Below are 25,741 nucleotides of genomic sequence, written 5' to 3'. Positions count from 1 at the left end.
AACAGCTGCTGGCCAACCTGCTGGCACCAGAGGGAGTAAGGCAGCTTCTTCACAAACTGCTGGCAGTAGGGGTAAAGGACAGCTGGATACTTATCCTCATTGGCAAAGGGCATGGAGAAGGAAATACAAAGAGCAGCTGCATCGCTCAGATTTGGCATAATGATGACTTTTGATGGGCAAGAAGCCGGCCTCATTAATCCAACAAAGCAGGGTACAGACAAGGGACACACTGTGCCTGGAGTATCTCCCTCCAGGTTATTTCAGATGAAGGCCTGCTGCCCTTTTAATGGTAGATGCTATTTCCAAAGACAAGAAATCAGAGAAACTGCATAATAAATAATTCTCTGAATTTATCAGATTGGTCAACTGTTCCCTCATGTCCTGGCTAAGTTCATGAAATTGTTCTTATAACCAAGGATGAAGAGAGACCTAAGTCATTGCAATTCTCTCTCCATCCAAAAGGATTGACATCAGTATGAAAGGAAAATTCTGATGATCTGATGTGCAAAGAGACTTCCTCTCCTCTCTAATACACTTAGGTATTCACCCACATTGCTTTTTTGCCTCATATGATGTTCTGTCTTGCCCTCTGATTACTGAAAAATCACTGAACACAGACATCCATCCCATTTCCCTTTCTGCCCAGTTCTAAGCACCAGGGAGGAAAGCATAATTAGACACAGTATTTCCTGCATCCATGTTTGTCTTGAATCCCACAGCAATGATAAGGTTACAAGAGGTGCCCAGGGAACATCTGTTTTTCTAAGGATGGAATCTCCTAATATGAAGGTTCCTGCCTGATAGCTCACTCAATTGGTCACTAGGTTCCTGAGACCTAGTGATGAGAGTGTATGGAGGAGCTGTCTTATCTGTGTCGTTGCCATAAACAGCCACAACACATACCACAAGGAGGGTGAGAAGTCCAACAGGAAACCACAGGAACTGCAGGCTTACCTCTGAAATGGTGACACATATCACTAAACAACCAGGAGGGCAGCTAAAATGACCTGGCTTGTTTCTTTTTTAAGTTACTCATCAGTTCCTAGACTCATTGGACCCAAATATAAGCAAGAACAGAAATCAGAAATCAGGGTGGAAGGAACTATGAATGTACAAAGAAGCAAAGTCAAACTCTGCTTGATTCTTTTAATAACAAGCTATCCCGTGTAGGAGTCGGGCTAAGGGATAGCTATCCCATGTGGTCACCAAATGTGCCAGGTGAGCAGGCAGCATCTGAGAGACTTTTCTACCCTCGGATACCTCACAGCAAGCAGGGTTCGTGGGTATCCTTTGGACACAGCCTTTTTACTTACACAGTGACACTCCCCATCCTGTCAGGGTCCTGAAAAGGGCATGAGAGGGTAACAAGTCAATCATGAGGAAGGCTTGAAAACGGAGTGAATAGGAATTGATCTATCCATATAATAAATCTTTCCTCAACTTTGCTATAGTCCAACCACCACTAGTCCTGGGAGCTGTAAAGAATTTCTCTGGAACTATGTGCTAAAACCAACTTTCTCTGGGGTAAAACTGCATTCAGTGGGAAGACAATAAGACTACTTTTCTTATTTTCCATGATTTACGTTGCTCTATTTAGTAACCCTTTGAACATTTGCTAATTAGTTCCAGTAATGGGAGTGGAAATTGTTTCTTCTGGGAAACTCAGCTATATTACTAAGCTGTTAAGGGATTTGTATCCTGTTGGAGGCAGGACATTGCCAGTCCTTCATTCTCATATGTTCCCCTCTCTGATAATTTCATATGTATTTTACAGTTGCACAAAAGGGCATTGCAAAATTCAGGAATAGATAGCATTTTTCATTTAATAAGAATTCCGTGGAATGTAGATGGAGTGGAAACAGCAGTCCAGGAGGAAAGTGGCATTTCAGGAGGGATTCATCTTGGTGCTTGGATATCAAGGAGAGAAGGTGCTGGTCATGGAAAGATAAAAGATTGTAGTTAGCCTCGGCACTGGGAAAGAGGCTGAGGAGCTGGCTTATGGCTCAGCATTGTGTTTGATCAGATACCCGCTAAAGGTGATGTAGGTGTCAAACTCATCACTGAAGATGGCATTCTCTCGCTCCCCTTTGAAGAGCCGAACCCACACCTCATCCTGCTCTTGCAGCTCCAGCATCAGGCTCTGGCTCTGCATGATGCTTCGGTCGCTCACCTGGGCATATAGTATTACCACTTCAGCATCATTCTTCATGATGTGGAGATAAGTCTCCTTCTGGTTCCAAGTATGCACGTTGAGACTGAAGAAGTAGATGCCTGGCACATAGCAGTAGAATTTACCTGTGAACATGTTGAAGTGACTGTAGAGGTTGACAAATTCCATGTCAAAAATCAGTGTCTGGTAGTAATCGTTGCTGTGCAAGGGCTTCTTCCGTCCCACTGAGAAGGCAGCATAGTGGTTTTTACATCGGTCTCCAGGAGCCCCCATTGTGCCCTTCTGTCCCTTTGGTCCAACATGACCCCTGGCACCTATTGATCCTGTTTTGCCAAACTTCCCTTGGAGGCCTCGCTCTCCTCTGTCACCCTTTTCGCCTAAAAGAGATAAAAACATATAGCATTAAGTGGTCCACATCTCTGTTGTCATCCCAGGAATCAGGTTTCAATCTCTCTTCCCTCATACTCTCAGCACTAGGCTAAGGGTTCCCAGACTAATTCTTCATTCATGGGGCAACCCTGAAAATCCTAACTTCTGCTTTGGCCATCCCAACTTTATTTTTCCTGTCCTGGGCACAAGGATGATTTGATTCCCAAATAATCCATCCAAACAACATCAACCCCAAAGAACTTTCTATTTTGATCCAGAACCAACAATTTTTTTCTCTTGAAAGCCCTGGCAAGGAAAAAGGGAACATGTGGCTTTGTCCAAAAGCAGCAGTTTCAGTGACCAAGCCCATGGCTCACTTTAAGCGAATTAACTGCAGATGTCGGAGCTCCAGGATCCAGCCTCCTCACCACAAAATCCAGGTCACATGTGTTCCCAGTTAGATTTTGCAGTGTTGTGCAAGGTTATCTGATGCTCGCAGTATTGTGGCGTTCAGGTGGCATTTCAGAAAACAGGCTAGGGAGCACCAAACCTCAAAACAAAGAACAAAGAAACTTGCAGTCAAGAATGCAAGTATGGGGAGAAGAGATCCAAACTGTCTCTATGCCTTGTTCTGCTCTGTGTTATCCTGGGGATACATCTCCTGACCCACATCCTGAAGAGGTAATCACAACCTTGCCTAGAATCTCAAAAGGGAGGGGAGGAGTTTCCTTCTCTCCCCTCTAGGCAAAGAACCACTATGGCCTCCTAGCCCAACCTGCCCCAGAAGAATTTATCTCCCTTCTAATTAGAGTATTCATGCTCAGCTATGGGGGTTAATCCCCTGGGTTCATTTTTGAAGCATTCAGAGAGCAAGACCATCTCACTGACCTTTTAAGATAGTGATATTGATCTGAGGCATTGGCATTGGTTGGTACATGGGGTTGCCAGAGTCACAACAGCGGAAACATTTCGAGTCAGAGGACTGTTCTTCCAGGCTGGGGTTCTTCTTTTCATGGTGATTTTCAAGCCTGAGTGAAAAAAGGATTGCAGAAAAGAAAATAAGACTTTCTGACTAAGGAATAACCCCTTTCAGTCATTCCACTAAATAACTTCCACAGGAATGTGGAAGGAGAACTGGATTTCGAGTCAGAGAATCTGGGGTCACATCCCATCTATAACTTCAAGCTTGTCAAATTCATCGCATCTAGATGTTGTTGAAGTGTTTTAATCACATCTGACTCTTTGTGACCCCATTTGGGGTTTTCTTGGCAAAGATACTTGGAGTGGTTTGCTACTTCCTTCTTCATCTTCATTTTACAGATGAGGAAACTGAGGCAAATAGGGTTAAGTGACTTGCCCAGGGTCACACAGCTAGTAAGTATCTGAGGTTGGATTTGAAATCAGGTCTAAGTGACTTCAGACCGAGCGCTCTATCCACTATGTCACCTGACTGCCGACAGTTTGACTAGAGTTACATAAGGCTCAGATGGCAAGTAACCTGCCCATGATCACCACACTAGTCAGTTTTAGAGGATGGATCTTAAATCCTTGTTTTCCTGATTCTAAGCGTACTAACAGGATAAATCTAAGTGACATAGAACACCTTGCATGTAGTTTATTTTTATGAAAATAAGAATAGTAAAATATAAAATAAAATTCATTCTTGGCTTGGTTCCTCACCTGTCCCATAAGAAGGTTATTTTTAAAAATTATCTACAAGACCTCATCCAGTTCTAACTTTCCATGTATTACATCTTGAAATTGGTTGGGCTAGAAAAATCACTAGGGCTATGTATTTCAGTTTCATGCTACCACCCAGTGGTTTCCTGTTGAATTGCACTGAGATATCTTGAGTCAAGGACAATTTTTAACTAGGAGCTCTGGGTCACGCAACTGATCCTACACAGACTGGGAAATAGTGTTCTCATTAGGCTTAAAATTTTAGACTAGAGTTACATAAGGCTCATACAAGTGAAATGATCTTCCCATGGTTACCCAGCTTGTCAGATTTATTGTCTAGACCCAACTTCTCTTAATTCTAGATTTTTTTCCTTTTTTCTACCTGAAAGAGAAAATTAAGTCCAGAAGTTGCCCGTATAGTGCTACTCTGATGCTTTGTTCTCAGCCCAGTTCAGGTCCCCTTTCCTACGTCCTCACCACAGAGATAAGGAACAGGGGAGATAAATTCTCAAGACAATTAAGAGAAAAAAGAAATGAGGTGACAATTTCAACATAGGTTTTTTTTTTAGTCTTAGAAGAAACTTAATGTACTTTATAAATATTATGACAACATTCCACATACGTTGGAGTCTACACACCCAGGGCAAGTGGAGAAAGATTCAAAGTTTTTCCATGGAACAGCCTTCTCTGATCTTGCTGCCTTAATAAGGAGATAGAAATCATAAGAGAACAAGAGGAGACAGTGTGGTACAGTGGAAAAAAATATAAGATTTGGAGTCAGAGGACCTGGCTTCTAAGTCTCCCTCTCTCTCCATACTACCTGTGCAAGGTTAGGCAAATTGACTCACAGCCCTAATTTCCTCATCTATAAAATGAGAGGATTAGACCAGAACTTCTAGTCCTAAATGTATGATTTCATGATGTATCCTATGATCCTTCTGCACTAGAATCATAGGATTCAGGACTAAAAAGGGCCTTAAAGATCAACCAACCCTCTCCCTCTGCAGGTGAGGAAACTGAGTCACTGAAAAGTTAGGCGAATTGCCCAAAGTCACACAGATAAATTAGTAGTGGAAGCAGGACTTATCTCATGCATCCCCACATTCCTCTACATGTGGAAGGAGACTAGGACTATTCAGTTATTTATTTTTTTTTAATTAACAACCATTTATTAAGCCTGTGCTGGATAGGCAATGAAAATATAAAGATAACTAGGACACAGATCATACTCTCAATGAGTTTACTCTCTAAGAGTAGGGAAAGACATGCACTTATATAGATAATTATATACAAGTAGCATGGTATAAAGGACAGAGTGTTTGTATTGAGGTCAGGAAGGCCTGCGTTCAGATATGACACAGTAAATCTGGGCAAGTCACTTAACTTTTAGTATCCCAGGCAACTCTAAGAAAATATGTTATAGACAGTGATGATCTTCATCAAAGGAAATTTCCGTACTGGGAATTAGCTATGAGTATCCAGACTAAAAGATTATTCATTTTCGAGATAAGGAGATTGTGTCACTAACCAGAATGTTCTGAAGATTGCAATCTAGCAGGAAAGTTAGGCTTAGAAAGCAGGAATCCTGTCATATTAGCTAAGGGCTTTAGACCTAGCAAAGTAATAAGCTTGTGAAGCTGGGAGACCCTGTATCAACCTCATTAACCAATGATTAAGGGCTCACATTCATAAAATCATAGGATTTAGAATTAATAAGAGATCATATAGATCAATGTTTCTTATTTTACAGAGGAAGAAAATGAGATTCCTCAAGAATAAATAACTCCCAGTCAGTAGGAGAGTCAGGATTTGAATCCAGGTTCACTGATTCCGAATACAGGACTGTTTTCATTATATCACACCACCAGGACAGATAGGTCCCATAGTCCCAACTCCCCTGCCCTATACCAGTGCCCTCAATGTCTCACTTTTCAGGGTGATCCAGCAATGGTGGTGGTAGGTCCTCCACCTTAACCTCTTCCTGAGTCTCCTCCTGCTCCTTTGGAGGTTGCTGCTTTTGTGATGCCCTGCCCAATGCTGTGTCACACCACATGAGAGTCAGCAGCAGGCAGGATCCAAAAATGAATCCCAATTTGCAGAAGCCAATCATTTTTCTTTGCTCTAGGATAGAAAGAGAGACCCAAAAGGAAGGTTAGAGAGTCAGAACCATGGTAGATGAAACAATAACTGAGGTGCCCACCCCTTATCTACAGCTATGGAAAAATGCCTCTGCCAGGGCTCATTTTGATCTTATAAACTATAATGATAGAAACCACAACCTGGGACCTGAGCCCATCTGTTTGAGGCTGGATAGATGGGAGCTGACTGGCCAATCGCTCAGAGTAACAGTCACTGCCCCGGCATAAGAACAAAGGCTCTTCTAAAACCTTAAAGAATGAAACAAATGGAAATTCACATTTAGAACCCCATTAACCATTTCTATCCCAGTTATTAGACACCCAGTTATTTAGAGGAAGCCAGATATGATGCAACAAGCACCAGACCAGGAGCCAGATGGTTTGGGTTTGAAACACTGCTCTATGAGTCACTGGTTGCATGAAGAGCGAGCTACCTCAAGTTTCTGAGCCATGTTTCTTCATCTGTAAAATGGAGATAACAATTCTTGCCTCACCAACTCATAGGATTGTTGTGAATATAAAAAGAGGTACTAGGTGCTGAACTGGGGCTGGGCATGCATGGCTCCATGGACAGACATGTGCTCTGGCCCAGTGCTGAAGGGTATGGTTAGCAAGCAGCTCCTAGTAGTCTTTGTGTGTCCCTGTGATTAAGTGAAGATGAAGGACAACCGAACCAGGAAGAGTCACCCTCACTAGGATTTAAGAGCAATTTAAAAAACAAAAACAAAATTCTGCCTTCTGCTCTTTTTTGGCTATAGGATTTCCCTCCCCTCCCTATGGCACACACACAAGGAAGCAAGAACATGGGCTGGCTTACCTGAGCCTGAGACTGGACCTCAGGTTTCTAGCTCCCTGTTCCTTTTTCTCTTTCTTTCCCTAAGCCCAGATCACTGAAGAAAGGGTCATTAAAAGCCCTGTCAGTAACCTTGTAAATCTGAGAGGTCGGGACCTGGCTGGGCACTAGAAGGTGATTTTCTCTACATTTTCTCACAAGAGAAAATGATAGCTACCACAAGGATCCTGTGGCTAAAAAGACTGATAACATTGAATAACATCGAAGCCATATCATGTCTTACCAGGAGATATATATGAATTTCTGAGTTGCTCAGACTCAGATCTAAGGTGAACATGAAATATCTTTTGAACAGTTCTACAAAGTTGTCTTTAATTTCCAGGAGAATATAATAGGTGATGAGCTACCCTTTCATTTTTTAAGTATTCGTTAATGTACACTTATGAGGCATATGAGTTTGTGGTAAAGGAAATAAATACTATCCTATACTTGATATCTGTTTTGTATACTGAGTATCTCTTTTAGAAGAGACCCAATTAATTTCTTTAATTTAATAGAGACCCTAGACATAAACCGTGCCTGCATTTTATTTAAGAGATTTCTTGTGGCACTCTGGGGTGAGTATAGTGAGCCAAAGAATGTGAGAAAAGCCTCTCCAGGATTGAAATCCAGGTCCAGGTGAATCCAAAGCCAAGGTTCCCATGGAAAGGAGGGCTCTCCCTGGGCCATAGGTAACACATAGAAAGTGTTATTCTAGAGTATATAAATGTGAACTGTTATTACTGGACCCACTTAGAAAAGGAGAAAAATCCCAAGTGAATTTGGAGTCACTGCAGTGGATAAATCATTCCATGATAGTACTCTATGTGACACTGGATTATTTTCTTCCATTGTCCCTCCCCAGTAAATTAGGTGGTTAGAAAAGTAGGCACATTAACTACAATAGTCCTCTAGGGAATTATTTAATATGCCTCCTGAAACATCTAATTTAGAAAGAGTATTCCTGCCCCCTTCAAATGATACTACTCTAATCCAACTTTCATTTCTCTTTCATATCTGCTTTCTTAAAAAGCTTTAAACCTTAAAATCCTTAACAAAGTCTCAAAGTGTTCATTTTTGAAAGAAGCTATAGAGTGTTTGATGAATTATCTGTGGCAGGACAATTCTTGAATTTAAAATAAGGAAAATTTCATACATGTTTTCACCATTCAGAACTGGGCATTTCAAGGCTCTCTTGGACAGTGTCAAGTTGGTTCTTCAAGTTACTTCTACAGTATGAAGTTAAATTTAGGCCTGATGCTTGTATATACTAAATCTTGGGATTGGTAATCTCACAGGAGTCAGAATGATCTCTCATCTCCGATGAAGTCCACTCTATCAGACCTGGCTTGACTTAATAGACCTAGACTCCTACAGCTGGAAGGGGCATTAGTAGATAACCTCATTGTTTTAGGGGTATAGAAACTGAAGTCTAGAAAGTAAGTGATTTGCCCAAGGTCACAAAGTCTGTTCCTGTAGAGTACAAGTTAACTGGGACAAAGTAAAATAATTAAATTTATCTACTTCTACAACAAACTTTATAATTTTTTATATCTTAAAAAATTTTTAAATATGTAAAATATGCTATTTTTGCTGCAATCACTTTTTTTACACAATTTGGCATTGAGTTCCCAAGAATATGACACATATTCTTTGTCACAAACCAACACATTCCTTTGGATATTAAGTATATATCAAAGTCTAGCTTTAATTATAGGTCACAGTTTTTGTGGTGGGAGTTATATCCTAACCCCTTATCTCTGTTGAGGTCTGGGGATACTGGGACCCCGAAATTCAAGGGCAAATGATGCAAGTTTGCCTTGAATGAATTTGACCCAAAGTTTCTTTCAGCTAAAGACAAGGATTATTAGAAAACTGGTAAGGGTGGGCGAGATTTTAAGAATTTTGAGAATCTGCCATATTTGTGACACTTGTATTAACAAGCAGGCCAGATTGAATCTGAGCATTGGCCAGACTCTTAAGGAATCTGAGCATGTTAATGGAGACAAGATGGACATTGTATTCAGAAGAACAGAGAAGATCTGGATGTGATATAAGAGTGGCCAAATGGTCTGGGCTGACTGGGAGGTAACAGAGAAGGACCATGGAAGGGGTCTAGATGGAATCAAGGAGTCCAGGGTGGGGTCAGGTGCAAACACCAGGGCCACAATGAAAGGAAGGGAAGGGTCAGGTGTCCCAGGGAACACCAGGGACCTGGGCCACGTGGGAATGTTCAGGATTTTTTTATCTTTTCCTTTTGGTGGTTCAGATCCCAAATCCATCACCTCCATGCAAGTTAAGCTAATTTTTTCCTCCAAAGGTATTGAAACAATCCTTGAGACAAAATTCTCAGGGAATTAAACTTTGGGCTGTTAACAATACTTCTAGGTTGCCTGAGTACAAAAGAGCCACAAGGAACTCCAGGTGCTCTCTAATGCTTGGCTGGTGGACCACCTCAAGCAATTTCAGAGGCAGAGTAGCTTCACTCAGATGAATCAACTTGCAGTATCCTCAATACATATCCTTGTTGAATATCCTTATCCTTCTGTGGCTAAGTAAATCTCCTTTTGTTAACTGTTGAATGACAACAGGTGTCTCATTCCATTCTAATATCAGATTTAAAATACCAGGGAACAGTCTTGAGATTGGCCCTGCCCACACAGGTTTTCTATGGGGTTTAAATCAAGTGAGTTCCTACAACACTGAAAGGAGTTTCTCTCTCTCTGTCTCTCTCTCTCTCTCTCTCTCTCTCTCTCTCTCTCTCTCTCTCTCTCTCTCTCTCTCTCATTACTTTCTTAACTTTTTATGGCAAGGTACAAAGATGTGTTTGTATTATTTTACCTCTTTGGGGGAATTCCTGTCATTCTACAACAGTTACTGTCCTCAACATATCAATATACTTATTCCCTCAATGGCCTATTGGAAATAAAAAAAATCACCCAAAATTTGGGGGTGGGTGTCTAGTGAAGACATTCAAACTTTACAGGGTTATCTAGATGACTTCTGGTATTCATATGATCTTCAGTGGAAAAAGTGAGTTCTGTCAGTAAAAATTACCTTTGAGAAGGCTTAGTACTCCATATTTTGTATTATCTTTCCCGTAATAAGCAATTTTTTTATAGCAAGAGTGGTTTTTTCTCTTCTTGTAATGTTTTGAACATTATTAACATCACAGGTGATATCTTGACTCATGAGTGAATTGAATTTAAATGAGACAGAGTTGTACAGTCATCAGCCTCACTCTCTTTCATCAAAATTCAGTGGCAAGACAAAATTCAGGATAACTGTTGATGGCCTGGGGTGCAGTGGATGATCTTGGCATCTTCCATGTCTGATCAAGCAATAAGTGCTCCATCATGCCTGTTTCAGCCTCCTTCATAGCCATTGGAACAAATTGTTCTACATGTTTTCTGGCATCCTCACTGTTTTTCTAATTTTGAAAGACCTATGCCTCACTATAGAGGAATCAGTAATAACTGCTCAAGGTTCTAGGTCCCTCTGAAGGTCTTTACTTCTTTCCTGAAGATTAATTAGACTGTTTCACCTAACAATAGCTTGGTGGGTTCTTGGCATTGTTTTTGTCAACTGTTCAGTTTGTGTTTTGATGTAACCGACTTTATTCCATGGTAGGCTTGATTGATCCTTCAAACACCAGTAGCCACTTCAATACCTCTAACAGTCATTGAAATATGCTCTTTAAGAACTATAACTTTTGCACATTTCTTTGAATAACACACATTGTTTAAAACCACAGAATAAAAATGAAACAAATGAAATACATCTGTATGGAACTAAGTCCAACAATCAACTGGCAGAGAACTCACTAAAAATGGGGAAACCAACTCAATCCAATTGGATCTGGTCAAGGTTTTGAGTGACAGACACATATGACTATTGCTGTTACATAATGAAATCATATCAAAATTATTGTTCTCAAGTAATTTGTGTTCTATTGTATCATATTAGCAATCGAACGTAGATCTCTTGTGCTCCCAGTCCAAAACTGTGAGGAAAAATCAAACTTTATCAAGAGGAAAGGAAGAGAGAAAATTTATAAAGGTCTTATGCATGGTTTTTTAAAAAAATCATTTTATTAGTGTCACTGTATACAGCAACAAGATTGCTTTCATCAGTTTATCCAGATGAGTTGTGTCATTTTTCATTGTGTGATGATTATGACATTAGTTCTGACACTTTAAAAATTTGTGGAGGAAGGACTCTCTTCTTTGATTGTTGGAAATGATTTGCATCGTAAATGTAAAATAATTGATAAGATTCTGGAAGATCACTTCCTTGGAGATACCTGAGTGATGGATGAGACCAAGGTAGCCTAGAGCACTAGGTAAAACTGGCTACTTCAACTGGGAAAGGAAAGATCCTTCACTGAGCTCAGGATTAATCAACTGTCTTTGTTTTACAAATGAGGTAGTGTCCCTCAGACAAGAAACAAGAACTTGGGGGATAAAATATTGTATTCTTCTTATGTATTTATTATTGTCTTTTGCATTTTCTTATGTATTTATTTACATGTCAGAGAAAAGAAGACACTCTCTTCTCCACTCCAACCCACCCTCCTTTCAGCCGCTAAAATGATATTCCCAAAACCCATATACCCACACCTACTCAGTAAACTCTAGTGGCTTCTAACTACCTCCAGGAACAAATAAAAAATGCCCTGTTTGACACTCAAAGTCCTTCAAAACCTAGCCCCCTCCTACCTTTCCAGTTTTCTTACAACTTACTCCCCAACAGTAATCTTAAATCTGGTGACACTGACCTCCGAGTTGTTCTATGAAAAAAGACACTTCCACCTCTTGGGTTGCAGCATTCTCTCTGGCTGTCCCTCATGCCTGATGTTCTCCTCTTCAGTTCCAACTAATGACATCTCTGGCTTCCTTTAAGTTCCCGCTAAAATCCTGCCTTCTACAAGAAGCCTTTCCCAACTCTTCTTAATTCTCATACCTTCCCCCTGTTAATTATCTCTGTTTATCTTATATATAGACTACTTTGTATATATTTTGTTTGCATGTAATCTCCCCCATTAAATTGTACACCCTGAGGGAAGGTTTGGTCTTTTGTCTCTTTTTGTATCCCCAGCACTTAGCAGAGCACTTGACATATAGCAGGCGCTTATTAAATGTTTATTGATTTATTGATGGAGTGACACGTAGAGCCAGATTCCAACCCAAGTCCTCTGATTCCAAAGGCAAAACTCTTTGTACTTTACCACACTGCTACCTCGAAAGACATCAGAATTCTGATCAATACAGTAACCATTTGTGACTTCAAAAGACTTTCCTTTGATGAGGTGGGATTACTTTGAATTGCCTCTGGGAATGAGGTTAGGGGGAAAAAGTGGTTTGTCTGCCACTTGGCCTTGGCAGAAGTGAGCTCTTGGCCACCTCTGTCTCTTTGTGTATGTTCTTTCCTGATCTCAGATGAAAAAGCATTATGAAATTGACCCTGTGCATTTGGAAAATCCAGGGGTCAGATATGAAAGGTGGCAGTAGCATTGTCCACTAGCAGTGCAAATACCTACAACAGACAAGGATGGCAGCAGCTTCTGGGAGTACCGCTTCTCGTTGCAGAGGGAAGTTCCAGCCATGGCCTTAAGGGAAACTTCATGAGAATTCAACAGAGAAAAGGGCTTCCAGGGCCAGGAACTGGGAGGTACCCCTTGGTCACATGTGTTCTCCACATGTGTGCCTTATTTCCATTATGCGTTAAGACTGAGTCAACTCTCCCCATGGACATTATGTGCATTTATGGGAAAGTGTGTCCCAATGTTTGGGGAAAATATTTTGTACCAACTGATCTTGTTCTAACTTTTCAATAAAGATTTTCCAGTAGCTAATTAAGTTTTGTTGATTGGCTATTATTGGGGAATACTCGTGTGAGGAGATTCGACTAAATAAAAACAATGCTAGCAGCACAGTCCTGAGGGTTACTCCTAGAATCCTGAGCAAGTAGTAGCCATCACTCTTCTAGGGCTTCCAAAATGCAAGTGTGAGTGTGAGATGGCAGAGTGAGCCACAGAAAGGGTGCTATGAGTCCTCTGGAGTTACTTGGTCATTGAGCTGATTTGAATCCTGATATCTTTTAAACCTGTTGTCCCTTATATTACTGCGGGCATTATAGTCATTATTTTCTTGGTTCTACTTACTTCACTCTGCATAAGTTCATCCAAGTCTTTCCAGGTTTCTTTGAATTCCTCATATTTGTGATTTCCTATTGAGTAATCATTATTCTATCAAATTTACATGTCACTGTTTGTTTAGCCATCTGGGTACCTACTTTGTTTCCAGTTTTTTGCTACCCCAAAAAAAGCGTTGCTATGAATATTTTGGTCTATTTGGGATTTTTTCTATTGTTGTTTTGTTTTGTTTTCTCTTAGCCTCTTTGAGCTATCTACCCAGTATCTGGATCAAAGGGTACAAATAGTTTTGTCATGTTTCTACAGGATTCCAGATTGTTTTCTGGAATAACTTTCCCAATTCACAACTTCACCAACTGCTTATCCATGTGCCTGTCTTTCCATAGCCCCTCTAACATTAACTGTTTCCATATTTTGTCATTGTTGCCCATTTGCAGGGTATAAAGTGAAATTTCTGAATGCTCCTTCTACTATGCATTATGGCTTCTCTAAATCAAACTTCAAAGGATATAGGTTTCTTATTAAGGAAATATTGAAAAGAATATTCCACAGACTCAAGATTTTTTCAAAAGGAGAGTTCCTATGGTGTTTGGAAGTCATGCCAATTCATTGAGGGCATGCCCGTCCTTCCAAAGTAACAACACACCTTTAGATATGCGAATATCTAGGAAGTAGAGAACGTTATGTCATCATTCCCAAGAATATGGTTCTTCTCTAGTGAGAGACTTCTTTACATGATCACTAGTTCCTCCTGCCCATTCAACATTTAGCTGATGCCATTAAAAGAATAATAGGATTGACATATGCACAGTGGGCTAAGGGTACCTATCTCTCAGTCAGACTCCGCTTACTTTGGATATTTCCTTGATGTAGTAGATTTTGCACTACTGCAGCTCTGGCTAATCGACCACTCCCAAGTTTACCCACCTACCTGCCTTGAACAGTCATAAAAACACTCACACTTTCCTGCTGTTTCAAGAGGTCTCTCGAATTCAGATTTGAGGGAAAGAAGAAAAGATGCAACCCCATTGGTCTTCTCTAAGATAAGGGGAAGAAAACCTTTCAGTAGTTCTTTCCGTCTTCCCCAGAGAGTTCACTCATCACACTAATTGTTCATTTACCAAAGTGAAGGAGGTGAAGAGAGGGAGAGCAGCTTTTAGTTGATGGATGATATTTGCTTACGTCTCCAGAAAACCATTTAATACCTAATTCTGCTGCTATATGGCAACTCAGATTTTGAGTTGTTCCCAAGCGCTTGGTCCTGGAACTAGGGGGGGCAGGAACAGAGTTTTTGTGGTGTTTTGTTTTCATTTATCATTAGGGTTTCCTAAGCTCTGAAGAGCTTTGGATTTAACCTAGTGGGAGACTACCCAGAGTACCACTAACTCTGACTTTCCCAGAAGAGACTTGTGGGTAGATGAAAATGGAAGACAGAGCAAATAGAAGGAGTGAAGGTGAGTAAAATGGAGAAGGAAGCTGTCACAACAGGAGAGATACACTCAACCCACAATTTGGAGCCATCGAGTGAGGACCTGTTGGAAAGCAATACTGATCCCGTGCTATGACCAGGTACCAATGAGAGGAGCATCTCGAGGACTTGCAGCCTTAGAGTGATGACAGCTGGCTGATGGGTCAGAACTATCCCTTTTCCCTTTCTAGTCAAGTTGCTTATCCTTTCTTCCAGTCCAAGTGCATTCTTGTTTGTTTCATATCTATTATTCGAAGGTTAGATTTTATTTACCTACCATAAAACTCTGTTGAACAGCAGAAATGCTAAACTCACTGTGTGTTTCATTTAATGATTACAAAAGAGAAAGTATTCCCTCCTTTAAAATGACAAATATTTGATCCAAACATATGAATGGCTAGACATGGGGACAGAACCATTAGGGTAAAGCATGAAGATCAGTGGTGTTTAACAACTAGTTCACCAGGAAAATGTACATAGGACACACTTTTAAATTTAATCTGCCTTATTAACATCTTCTCCATCACACTTTCTTAAGTCTAGAACAAGTCTAGAACAAGTCTAGAACACGTGGCCCTCTAGCTCCTGAAGTGTGGCCCTTTGACTGAATCCAAATTTCACAGAACAGAATCCTTTTATTAAGGGGATTTGTTTTGTGAAGTTTGGATTCAGTCAAAGGGCCACACTTGAGGACCTAGAGGGCCACATGTGGCCTCACAGCCGCAAGTTCCCCACCCCTGGGCTAGACAATCAACCAAACAATAACTGAAGTACAGATTGGGAGCATTTGCTTATGTCTGAAGTATAAATGCTCACACTGAAAATTTAACAATAGAGTTGGCTCTACTACACCCCTGAGGGGAACCTAGAACTAGACTGTTGCAAGCCTGGCAAAGGATCCCAAAATTCAAAATCTGAAGGCTTTAAAATGTATGCTGATACTAACCCCAAGCTGTGAGTGAGCAAAATATAGGCATTTTCCTTCTCCCTCCCCTCTTTTTTTTTCTGGCAGCAGATATTTGGCACATGGAGTTTGAAAAATAAATCAAGATCCTACAAATTACTTAGGCGGAAAAAACTAGGTCCTGGAGGGAAAAATAAGCAGGAGGAAAGCTCCATCAACAGGAAAAGAGGTGGATGATTTGCTTGAGCATACCCAGACAGGTCCTTTGGCTCAGGAGATGACTGACAGCTCAATCTTGATTACCAGTGCCACCTGGTGATTTACTCATACATACATACATACGTATTCATATATGTGTATATGTGTGTGTGTGTGCCATATAAACAGATAATTGCCTGGTCTCACCAAAACAACTGAGATTTTGAGGTTTTGATATGTTTCATTTTCTGAATCTTCTATTTTTTTTACTGTTTCCAAAAAATTCTCTATCTTTAGAAAAGGAACGATTAGTTGAGATGAGAAGGGGGACAGGAGTTTCTTTTGTTAGAACTATTCATTGTAAGACTAAGGGTAGGGAGAGGATACTCTTGAGCTGATTTCTGGTTTGTCAACCAGTGGTTTCCTTCCTTCTGGTCTGGTCTATAGCAAACATAAAAGAGGGAGAAAAGACAGCCTTGTAGATAGATATCAGTGGTCCCACAAGGGTCTAAGCAAAGTTTCCCCCTGCCTTATAAAGTCCCCACTTTCTCCTATTGAAATTTCATGCTCTTCGAATCAAAAACCTCCACAGTACATGGTGAGTCTACTCCGTTCAAAGCACTGAAGAGAATTTGGATCGCCTGGAAGTCTAAGGACCAAGACTGATCTCACTGTTAGAGTGAGCTCTGCCAGCTCTGCGTACCAGTTTGGCTTTCTACCCTATTATTCCATCCCAGTAGAAACACCAGTTTCCTCTGGTAAAAAAGATGTCCTCATGTTACCTCCTAGCTTCAAGCTCTCAAGCAGGAACCTTACTTTCTATCAGAGAAACCCATGTGTTAGAGCTAGGATAGGAAAAAGAAGATTTCTAATGAGACTCTTTGTCAGAGAAAAGATAGACTTCTGTCTTGTCTATGACTGATTGCTCTCATCAGTAGCTGGTGACACTTTTGAGACCTGACAGCTCCCACAGTGAAGGGTAGTAAAGTGTTTTGGTTATTCGTAAGGCTTTATGTATCCAGAACTCTACTAGGATTATTGATTGATTGACTGATACCAGGAACAAAAATAGCTTTCACCAGCTCTTCCAAGACTTGGAGCCTCCCCCCAAACCTTATCGGCTCCCAATCCTCCAATCACCACCAAGTAAAGCTGCCTAGAAGATAGAATTTTATTCTGCTTCTAACTGCAAATAAGACAAACCGAATATCCATTGTAACCACATAACAAAAACAATTAAGAGGGTTTATTTTTTATCTTTCAAGTATATGCTACAAAAAGCCATGGATCCATTACAGTATCACTGTCAATGTAGCAAAATAATCAATAATAAAGATTCAGTTTAGAGCCATCAGATCATGTCGTAGACTTCTTGGCTTTTGAAAGTATGGCAGTAGGTCTAATCTTGTTCCTATGGAGGATATAGGAAGCATGACTAAGTTAACTCATGGGGGCAGCTAGGTAGCACAGTGGATAGAAAGCTGAGCCTAGATTCAGGAATACCTGAATTTAAATCTAACCTCAGACACTTACTGGCTTTGTGATGCTGGGCAAGTCAACCTCTGCTTGCCTCAGTTTCTCATTTGTAAAATGAAGACAATAATAACACAATAGGGTTGTAAAGATCAAATAAAATAATAGTTATAATTTAAAATTCTAAATTTAGCACAGTGCCTAGCACATAGTAGGTGCTTATAAATGCTTATTTCCTTCCTTCCTTTGTTTTCATTCTACCTGACCTATTCAGTTTGGGACCATAATGTACCTTTGCTCTTCATTAGACTTTTCTCCTCTTTTTCCATGCATAGGTCAAGCCTCTATGAAATAAATAGAACAGTATAATACCTTGGTCATAACAATCCTCTCCTCCTCTTGCTTTTACACAAGCAGTAAGCAGAGTTTAGATCCATGTAATGAGCTTGGGAGTTGGTGTTGTTTTGTGCACCAACTTGGGTCAAATCATTATCTAAGGATAACACATAAATATAAACCAGCTTGGAACTTAAAACAACAATCCCTATATATTCATATATACCCATACCCTCAAATGCCCCTTTGGCTTCCAGGGTCAGTCTCCTAGCTGGAGGAAGAGTGTGCATAGTTGGAGAGATCCCCAAATTAAGTATTTGGCATGCATTGTAAGCACTGAGTGCTACTGAGGTTGCTGGAGAGCATGCAGGGATAAGCAACAGGGATGGTGAAAGGCCTTAAGATCATGTCTTAAGAAAATATCTTGAAGGAATTAGGAATGGAATAGAAGAGAAAATGAACGCTTATTAATTCAATAAAAAATATTTTTTTAAACGGCGAACATGGAGGTTCTGCCATAGAAGGCCCTGTAAAAATAGAAGCTCATTGAAGGCAAAGAATATTTTTTTATTTTTTCCTTTATATCCCCAATCTTGCAAATAGTCAGCATGTAGTACTATAAAGTACTATAGTCCTTGAGAGAGTGGCTTCAAGGAAGTAAGGAAAATGATAAGAGGGTAGAAAGTAAAGCAAAGAAAGCAGACAGGTACCAGAAGATGAGTTTCATGATTTTTGTAGGGCCAGTTCACTTTAGAGAGCACAACAGTCCCCCAGATAAGTATAGCTACTTTTATTGAACACCAATTATATATGAAGTTGCACTCTCTCAGTTTCTGATTAGCAGTGTGATCTTGGACACAAGATCAATTAAACTCTGTAGTAAAAGCAATATTATTTCTTACTATATAGGCAGGACTAGTTTTCTCCCAAAAGTCAAGTCAAACTTCCTCTGAGCCATGACTGTTCAAGAGGACCAGGGCTGGAGCCACTGACATGACTTTGCAGTTGCCTAACACATAAGAAAGACAGCCCACAAGGAGTTAGTGTCCCTCAGACAGGATGGATGGTCTCCTGCCATGTAAATCAATACATTTTTCTGACCCTTTGACCGGATGCACTTCTGTATGGATTCAAGAATGGTTGTGTCTACTGAACCAGTGCTGTATCCTTGCTGAGTATCCTCTCCATGGTCTATGAGTATCCCACTTCCTTCCAAACCAACCTGAGTCAGCTCCAACCCAAGATAGCTGTTTCTTCACCCATAAAACAGAGATGATAAAACCTGTGCTATCTATCTCATAGGAATGCAGTGAAGTAGTGCTTTGTAAACCTTAAAATGCTAAATAGGTGAGTTATTTTTATTATTAAAAGAGGCATGATCCTCAGTCTTGCAGAGATCACATTCTATAAGATTAACACCACAATGAAGAAGATCTATTATCCACAAGCTTACCTAGATCCATATATTGCATATTTTTGTAGTAACCCATATTAGACTTTTTCATATACAAGACCCAGAATGGCCTAGTGAACAGAGCATTAGGCTTGGAGGCAGGAAGAACTGGATTAAAGCTCTGCTTCAGCTGTGTGATTATGATAGTCACTTTAACTCTCTTAGTTTCCTCACCTATAAAATTAAAGCATTGTCAGTACAACTCCATAGGAATGACATATACCTCATCCTAATTCCCATATGATTTTTATCTCCTCTGCTAAGTGTCTATACTTTCAAAGTTTTTTTTTTCTAGGAAGTTTGGAAATTGTAGGTATGTGGCATGGCGGCATCTTTTAAAAACATTGTTCTTAAGTTTTTATGGATCAGTGTGATGGTGGGTGATTGTGGACAACAGGGAAGTTTCTGATAATGATGCAATTCCCGTCCAGTTTATTGATTGATTTCTTCAGGATATTCTTGAGGTTTGAGTTTCAACTATGGGGATTTATTGGTCCATGAAAGACACCAAACTTGGGTTATATTATTCTAACCACCAGGAAATGTCTTTTTAGGTATTTGATAGGGGTCCAATTTTTGCATCCTGCAAGGATACATTTGCATAGTTTCTAACATGTCTTTATATAATCTACATTGATTAATAAATCTCCTTAAGTATAACCTTCCTGTAATTTTTTTGTCAAATGACCTGTCCCTGAATTGTCATCATAAACCTCTTTATGGAGCAAAACGACTTTCAGCTACATCTGACAAATCTAATGTCATGTACATATTGCTAGCCTTTACTATTGTTCTGTGAAGTGTTGCCTTCTTATTCCAAAAGTTTTTCTGTCGGTTTTTGACATGCTTGTCATGTGGTACAACAATGTTTGTCTTCTTTCTCTTTTTTTTTTACTGCCTTATGGTAGTGTATCTATAGTCAGTTAATGTACAAGTTTTTGTTAGGATACTTTCCAAATCTGTTATGATTCATTCTATATTTCCAAAAGTGAACAATAAGGCTAATATAACAAAAATATTAACAGTTTTAAATGTATTCTCTCCATTTAGCTTTATTTCAGGACAACACCAATTAATAAGCATTTATTAAGCTCCTTCTTTGTGGCAGGCAATTCAAGATAGTGCAAATGTAAAGAATGAAACAATCTCTGTACCCAAGAACTTAGATTATAATAGGTCAGAAAACGAGTACTTATATAAGTATATATAGAATAAACAGAAGGAGAATAAATTCAAGGTAGTTAAGGAAGAAGGGCATTAGCAATTGGGAGCATCAGCAAAGATTGCATGTGGAAAGAGATGCTTGATGTATATTATGGAGAGAGAGACAGAGACAGAGACATATATTCCAGGCATGGGTACTGTCCAGTTCAAAGACATAGATTCAGAAATGGAATGTCTTGTATGAGGAACAGAGAGAAGGTCAGTTTGTCTGAATGGCGGAATATGGGATAAGTCTTAATGTACAATAAGGTTAGAAAGATAGGTTGAGTTCAGGTTATGAAGGGCTATGAAAGCTAAACAAAGGAATTTATATTTTATCTTAGAAGCAATAGGGAGTCATTTGAATTTATTGAATAGGGGAATTGCACTTGAGGAAATTACTTTGATCCCTATGTGGAGGACAGACTGGAGTGGTGAGAGACTTTGGATGGAGACTAATGAGGATGCTACAATAATACTCTAGGTAAGAGGTGATAAAGTTTTGAACTAAAGTGGTAGATACATGAGGAGAGAGAAGGGGTAGAATGTGTGATATGTTATAGAGGCAAGAATGGCATGATTTGGCAATGGGCTATGTAGGATGAGGGAGAATGAGGCACCAAGGATGACTTCAAGATTATGAACCTAAAACATTGCCAATAAGTCTCTTAATATTCAATCTTACCCTTCTCGATATTTTTTGATTCAATGTATCTTGCCTACAGGAGGTCAAGGCATTTGTAGGTATCATCTTTACCCAATTCAATGTGACCTCCAGTTTAAAGCTGGAAACCTCTTCTTAGCCTATGTTAAGCCAAGTCCAAATACCATTTTTATATCATTGGAGAAAGATTCCATGAGATGAAGTGTTTAATATATTTTGTGGTGAGACCATATGCTTGATGTCAGTTGTGTACATTAACTAATTTATAAGATGCTTTGATTTGACTTCCTCTTTAATTTGGAAGTCAAAATTTAGGAATTTTGAGTAAAGGAGATATTAGGTTAGGCAAACCATAATGAGCTTACACTGTCTCTCTGAAAAATATGTTTTCTATAATTTGTTCTTGACATGATTGTATGATGTTAGCATGTTTTTTAAATAGAGAACAGTTTTCCAAGTAGATGAAAAGTATAAAATACTCTAGCACTTTCACTATACTGTACTTGTTTCTATTTCATGTACAGTATTGTATTACATAAATAAGTCATGAGCGTGGAACCAAATCCAAGGCTTTGAAACAATCAACAATAGGTATCATCATCATCATCATCATTATATGTAGACCAAAAAGAAAAGTACTGTGTGTTGCAAGGCACTAAATCTGGAGAACACACACAGAAACCTTTGGAATAGAGTCCATAATTGGAACATCTTATGACCAAGAACCTACGTGCCTCTTGCCCAAGTACCTCAGGAAAACGTCAGTCCTGGGTGGCTTTCATAAATCTGAACTATTGGGAAATATAATCCACTTCTCCTGTGTTTAGTTGCCAAATATTCCACATGGGGACTAGTAGCCAAAGCCGAAAGGGGCTTTTTTTTTGGAGGGATGCAAAAATTAGAACTTTGCCCTAGGCCAACAACAACAATATTTGAACTATCCTTCCCTCCTCCCTCTTTCTCTCTCTCCTTCCTTTCTCTTTTTTCCATTGGTCTCCCTGCCTCTTGTTCTGTTCCATTTCATTTCAAGGAAAATTCCTGCAGGAGCCAGAGAGATGGGCATACACTTTGAGCACATCCTGTTCTACTGTAATGCAGTTCAGAGTCTTTAGCACCAGTCTTGCAGAAGAAAAAAGCAAGGCCTGGAAACAGAGAGAACTTCTGCTTCCAGCTCACCACACAGTAGTTGTTGGGTTAAGGATTGCTCCAAAGCCTGTCAAAGATATTTCAGGGGCATTATACCTGACCCCAAAACTTTTCTGCTGCTATGGACAAACCTGTACATACCTCAGCCACACTCTTTAAAGCCAGACTGTGCCAGCAGGGATGCCAAGCCCAGTTAGGAAAAGCAAGCATGAACAAGAATATGGAGATTTAACCATATTATAAAATACTTGAGAGGACTACTTATCTTGCCTGGTTAATAAGCATAATTTAGTTACTATTGTAAAGGAAAGTCTGAGATAGGTTTTTTTCTCTGTAAGGGGATTAATGTTTTCTCTCTCTCTCTCTCACACACACACACACGTGTGCGTGCACACACACACACAGTATCTTCACACAGAGAAGAAACAGGATCAAAGAGATGTGTTCAAGCAGTGAAAGTCCCAATACTTCACTCTAGGGATCAGCAGAAAGGAAAGCCCAAAACACTCACTTTTCACTTCCATGTTTATAGTCAAACCTTGTAGAGAGCAGACACAGAAATGTGACTAAGAACTAAGGAAGGTAGAAATGAGTTATACAATAAAACAGCAGTTTTGTAGTCCTATACCAAGTCACCTGCAGAAATAAACAAGAAGGAAGGAACAATCATTTATTAAGCACCTACTGTATGCCAGGTGCTAGGCTAAGCACTTCACAAACATCTCATTTCATCCTCATAATAACCCTGGGAGGTAGAGATTATTATTGTCATTCCCATATTACAGATGAGGAAACTGAGGCAAACAGAGGTTAAGTGACTCACCCAGGGTAACACAGCTAAGAATCTGAGGTCAGAATAGAACTCAGGTCTTCCTTACTACAGACCCAATATTTCATTCCTTGCACAATCTACCTGCCTTGGTTACAGACAAGAGAAACAGAATAAAGTTCCTGAGGTTTGGAAAGGTCTTTCAGAAGTTAGCATCCAAAGAATGCAAATGATTTCTTGCATTGAGAGAAGCATGTCATTATCCCAGAGTGACTAACTGTCTCATTTCAAACCTAGTATAAGGAGAATGCTACAGACCTAAGCCAGAAGAAAACCAGAGCTAAGACTCTGGAGAAACGGTTACTCCCATACTTCATTACCAAATGAGCCTTTAGTATCAGACCTTTCCTTCTTAAATTTCTATGGAATTCTTCAGACTGTCAAGGATGAGACAGGTGGACAGACATGTGAGTTTGTTATTTTCTCCTTTATACAAATTACAAAATAAAACAGCTGTGGGGAAACATTTCTTTGACCCTTCCACCTTCCCAGTTTTTCCCATTGTTACAGTCACCCCATTGGTATAGGCCCAACACATGACCCATCTGGTCCTTGGAGCCACAGCTACCATCAACCCAAGGAACAGAGAGACACACCAGGTACTGGCAATAGAGGACAAGCGAAACAGTGGCGAGTGTATAATGTAGACACTTGGCAGCATGATTGTGCCTACAAAATTCTTTTTATCTTTGTTTTGATGGACAAAGTTCAATGCCAGAATATTTGGTTTATGAGTCATACTAATTACAGCTGAGGGAGAGAGGAGGGAACCAAGAACAAAAACTAAGCATGTTCAGGGGAAAAAAAATGTTCCATACTTATTAGATTGAATAGGGAAGCTACAGCCTAGGAATGAAGAGGGCCAGATGTTCCCTTCCTGTGAGAGTATTGGATTGGGTCACTCCCAGTGGACATCAGTGACCTTCAGCAGCTGTATGTACCTGTCACACTAACTACATCACCAGGACAGAGAACTTTTACACTGGCAGGAAGAGGGCGCTTCGATCTAAAATATGTATGCCCTAGTGTCCAGTAGTTCTGCCTCTCACTCCGAGCTCCCTCATTTTAAACTGCAAAGGTCACCTTTTGAGAGGCACATCCCCTAACCTTTTGCAAGGTGGAGGTGAGAGTACCATTCAATAGAGAGAGGAGATGAGATAAGATCCATAAGTAAGAGAAAGCATAATTCCTCCTTCCTACGCAACAGGGAATTTTCCACAAGCACAGAGGTATAACTTCTTAGGAGCTACAAAAAATTAAATTAAATCCCACAAGCATCTATTAAGTGGTTTGCATGTGCAAGGTATTGTAGCTAAGCACATGAGATCCAAAGACAAAAGTCCCAACTCTGCCACTAACTTACTGAGTCATCTTGGAAAATTATTTGATCTCTTTGAGCCTCAGTTTTTTCATCTTTTAAAAATGAAGAGATTAGACTAAATAATTCCTAAGTTTTCTCACTGCTTTAAAGCTCTATATTTCCAGAGGGGAATGGGAGAGGAAAAAGATGATATCCTTTAGCACTCTTCTCCCTGGGACACTGAACAGATCCACTGAAGAATTTCCTAACTTTCTGTCCCCAGATCCAGTTGTTGATGGTGTCAAGGTGAGAATATGGCACCAGATCTCTAGCAGCAGCTGCAATTGTACAAATATAGACAGATATGCACACACAGGAATAAGCACGTTTATTTGCAAAGATGCCATGTGTGCCTTGGCAGACCATTTGAAGAGCTTATGTTTCTTTGCTCTGTTAAAAAAAAAAAAAGTAGGAGCAAAGGAACTTCCAAGGACGTCACACACTTCCCACTGGGACCTGTGGTACATCTAGCCTTTGGGAAAATTCATTTTCTCAGGGAACTTTACATTTTAGTTTAGGTTGCTCAAGCAGGACATTCTCATGTACACAAAATTCCTCAGTTTTTAAAACCTAGAAGAGGAGGAGAGAGGAAAAGAGAGCAGAGACAGAAAACAGAAAGAGATAGAAAGACAGGAGAGGGAGAGGAAGAGAGAGAGAGAGAGAGAGAAAGAGAGAGAGAGAGAGAGAGAGAGAGAGAGAGAGAGAGAGAGAGAGAGAGAGAGATTAGAGAATCAACATGCTTCCTCATACCAAGTGGAGGAATTACAAAATAGAGTCACATAGGGTCATCAGCACAGGAAGACACATGGTGAGGGATTAAGATGATCTACAAAGAAATCTGGGACTGGGATAGGAGCTGCCTTTGGAAAAAAAAGTGCACAGATGGCAAGGATCCTTCCCCCCTTCCCCAGCTAATTGATGTCTAAAGACAGAAAATCACCAGAGTGCACAGAAAAACATTTATGGTGACTAGAGCCTCCCCCTCAGACACACCCTACATAGATAGAAACACATCTTCACAGGTTGTTTGTCCCGGGTCAACTTGTGTGTGCAGGTTGTGTGTTGTGTAGTGTGTTACACAGCAGTCAAAGACACTCAGTTGGCATCATATGTTGTATCTCCAGTATCACAAATGTACCCCCACGCAAAAGCTCATACTCTCCAAGGCATGAGCAGCAGCCCTAAAGCCCCTCAAGCGAGCCTGGTGAAGTGACATTGTTTTTTCCTGTCCAAGCTGGATTTCCTCCAGGAACATCTCAGTTATTTAAATACAGAAGCTGAAAGTCAATGCTTCCGGTAATATTTGTGGAGACAGTTGGGATAAATCTTGACACCCCAGTCATAAAAAGAAGCTGCCCATGGTG

The 25,741-nt window shown here is 40.1% G+C and overlaps 1 protein-coding gene across 6 annotated transcripts in view; it reads right to left on the bottom strand.

Moving 5' to 3' along the window:
• Window positions 1-1,805: 1,805 nt before the first annotated feature.
• C1QTNF1 (C1q and TNF related 1) overlaps window positions 1,806-25,741 on the bottom strand; it is a 69,637-nt gene continuing 45,701 nt past the window's right edge. For 5 of the 6 annotated variants that reach the window (XM_072645197.1, XM_072645196.1, XM_072645198.1 and 2 more), the window contains 3 exons: window positions 6,148-6,340; window positions 3,428-3,567; window positions 1,806-2,547 (listed from right to left, as the gene is read on the bottom strand). In XM_072645197.1, coding sequence (XP_072501298.1) covers window positions 1,997-2,547; window positions 3,428-3,567; window positions 6,148-6,329 — 873 coding nt within the window. In that variant the 5' untranslated portion in view covers window positions 6,330-6,340 and the 3' untranslated portion in view covers window positions 1,806-1,996. Of the gene's footprint in view, window positions 2,548-3,427; window positions 3,568-4,857; window positions 4,920-6,147; window positions 6,341-25,741 lie in introns of all 6 variants that reach the window. The other variant, XM_072645199.1, reaches the window with a different exon arrangement.

Source organism: Notamacropus eugenii, chromosome 2 (genome assembly GCF_028372415.1).
Source record: "Notamacropus eugenii isolate mMacEug1 chromosome 2, mMacEug1.pri_v2, whole genome shotgun sequence".
Taxonomy (NCBI): Eukaryota; Metazoa; Chordata; class Mammalia; order Diprotodontia; family Macropodidae; genus Notamacropus; species Notamacropus eugenii.
The sequence above is the reverse complement of the archived record's forward strand: the minus strand, read 5'-3'. Positions and strand labels throughout refer to the sequence as shown.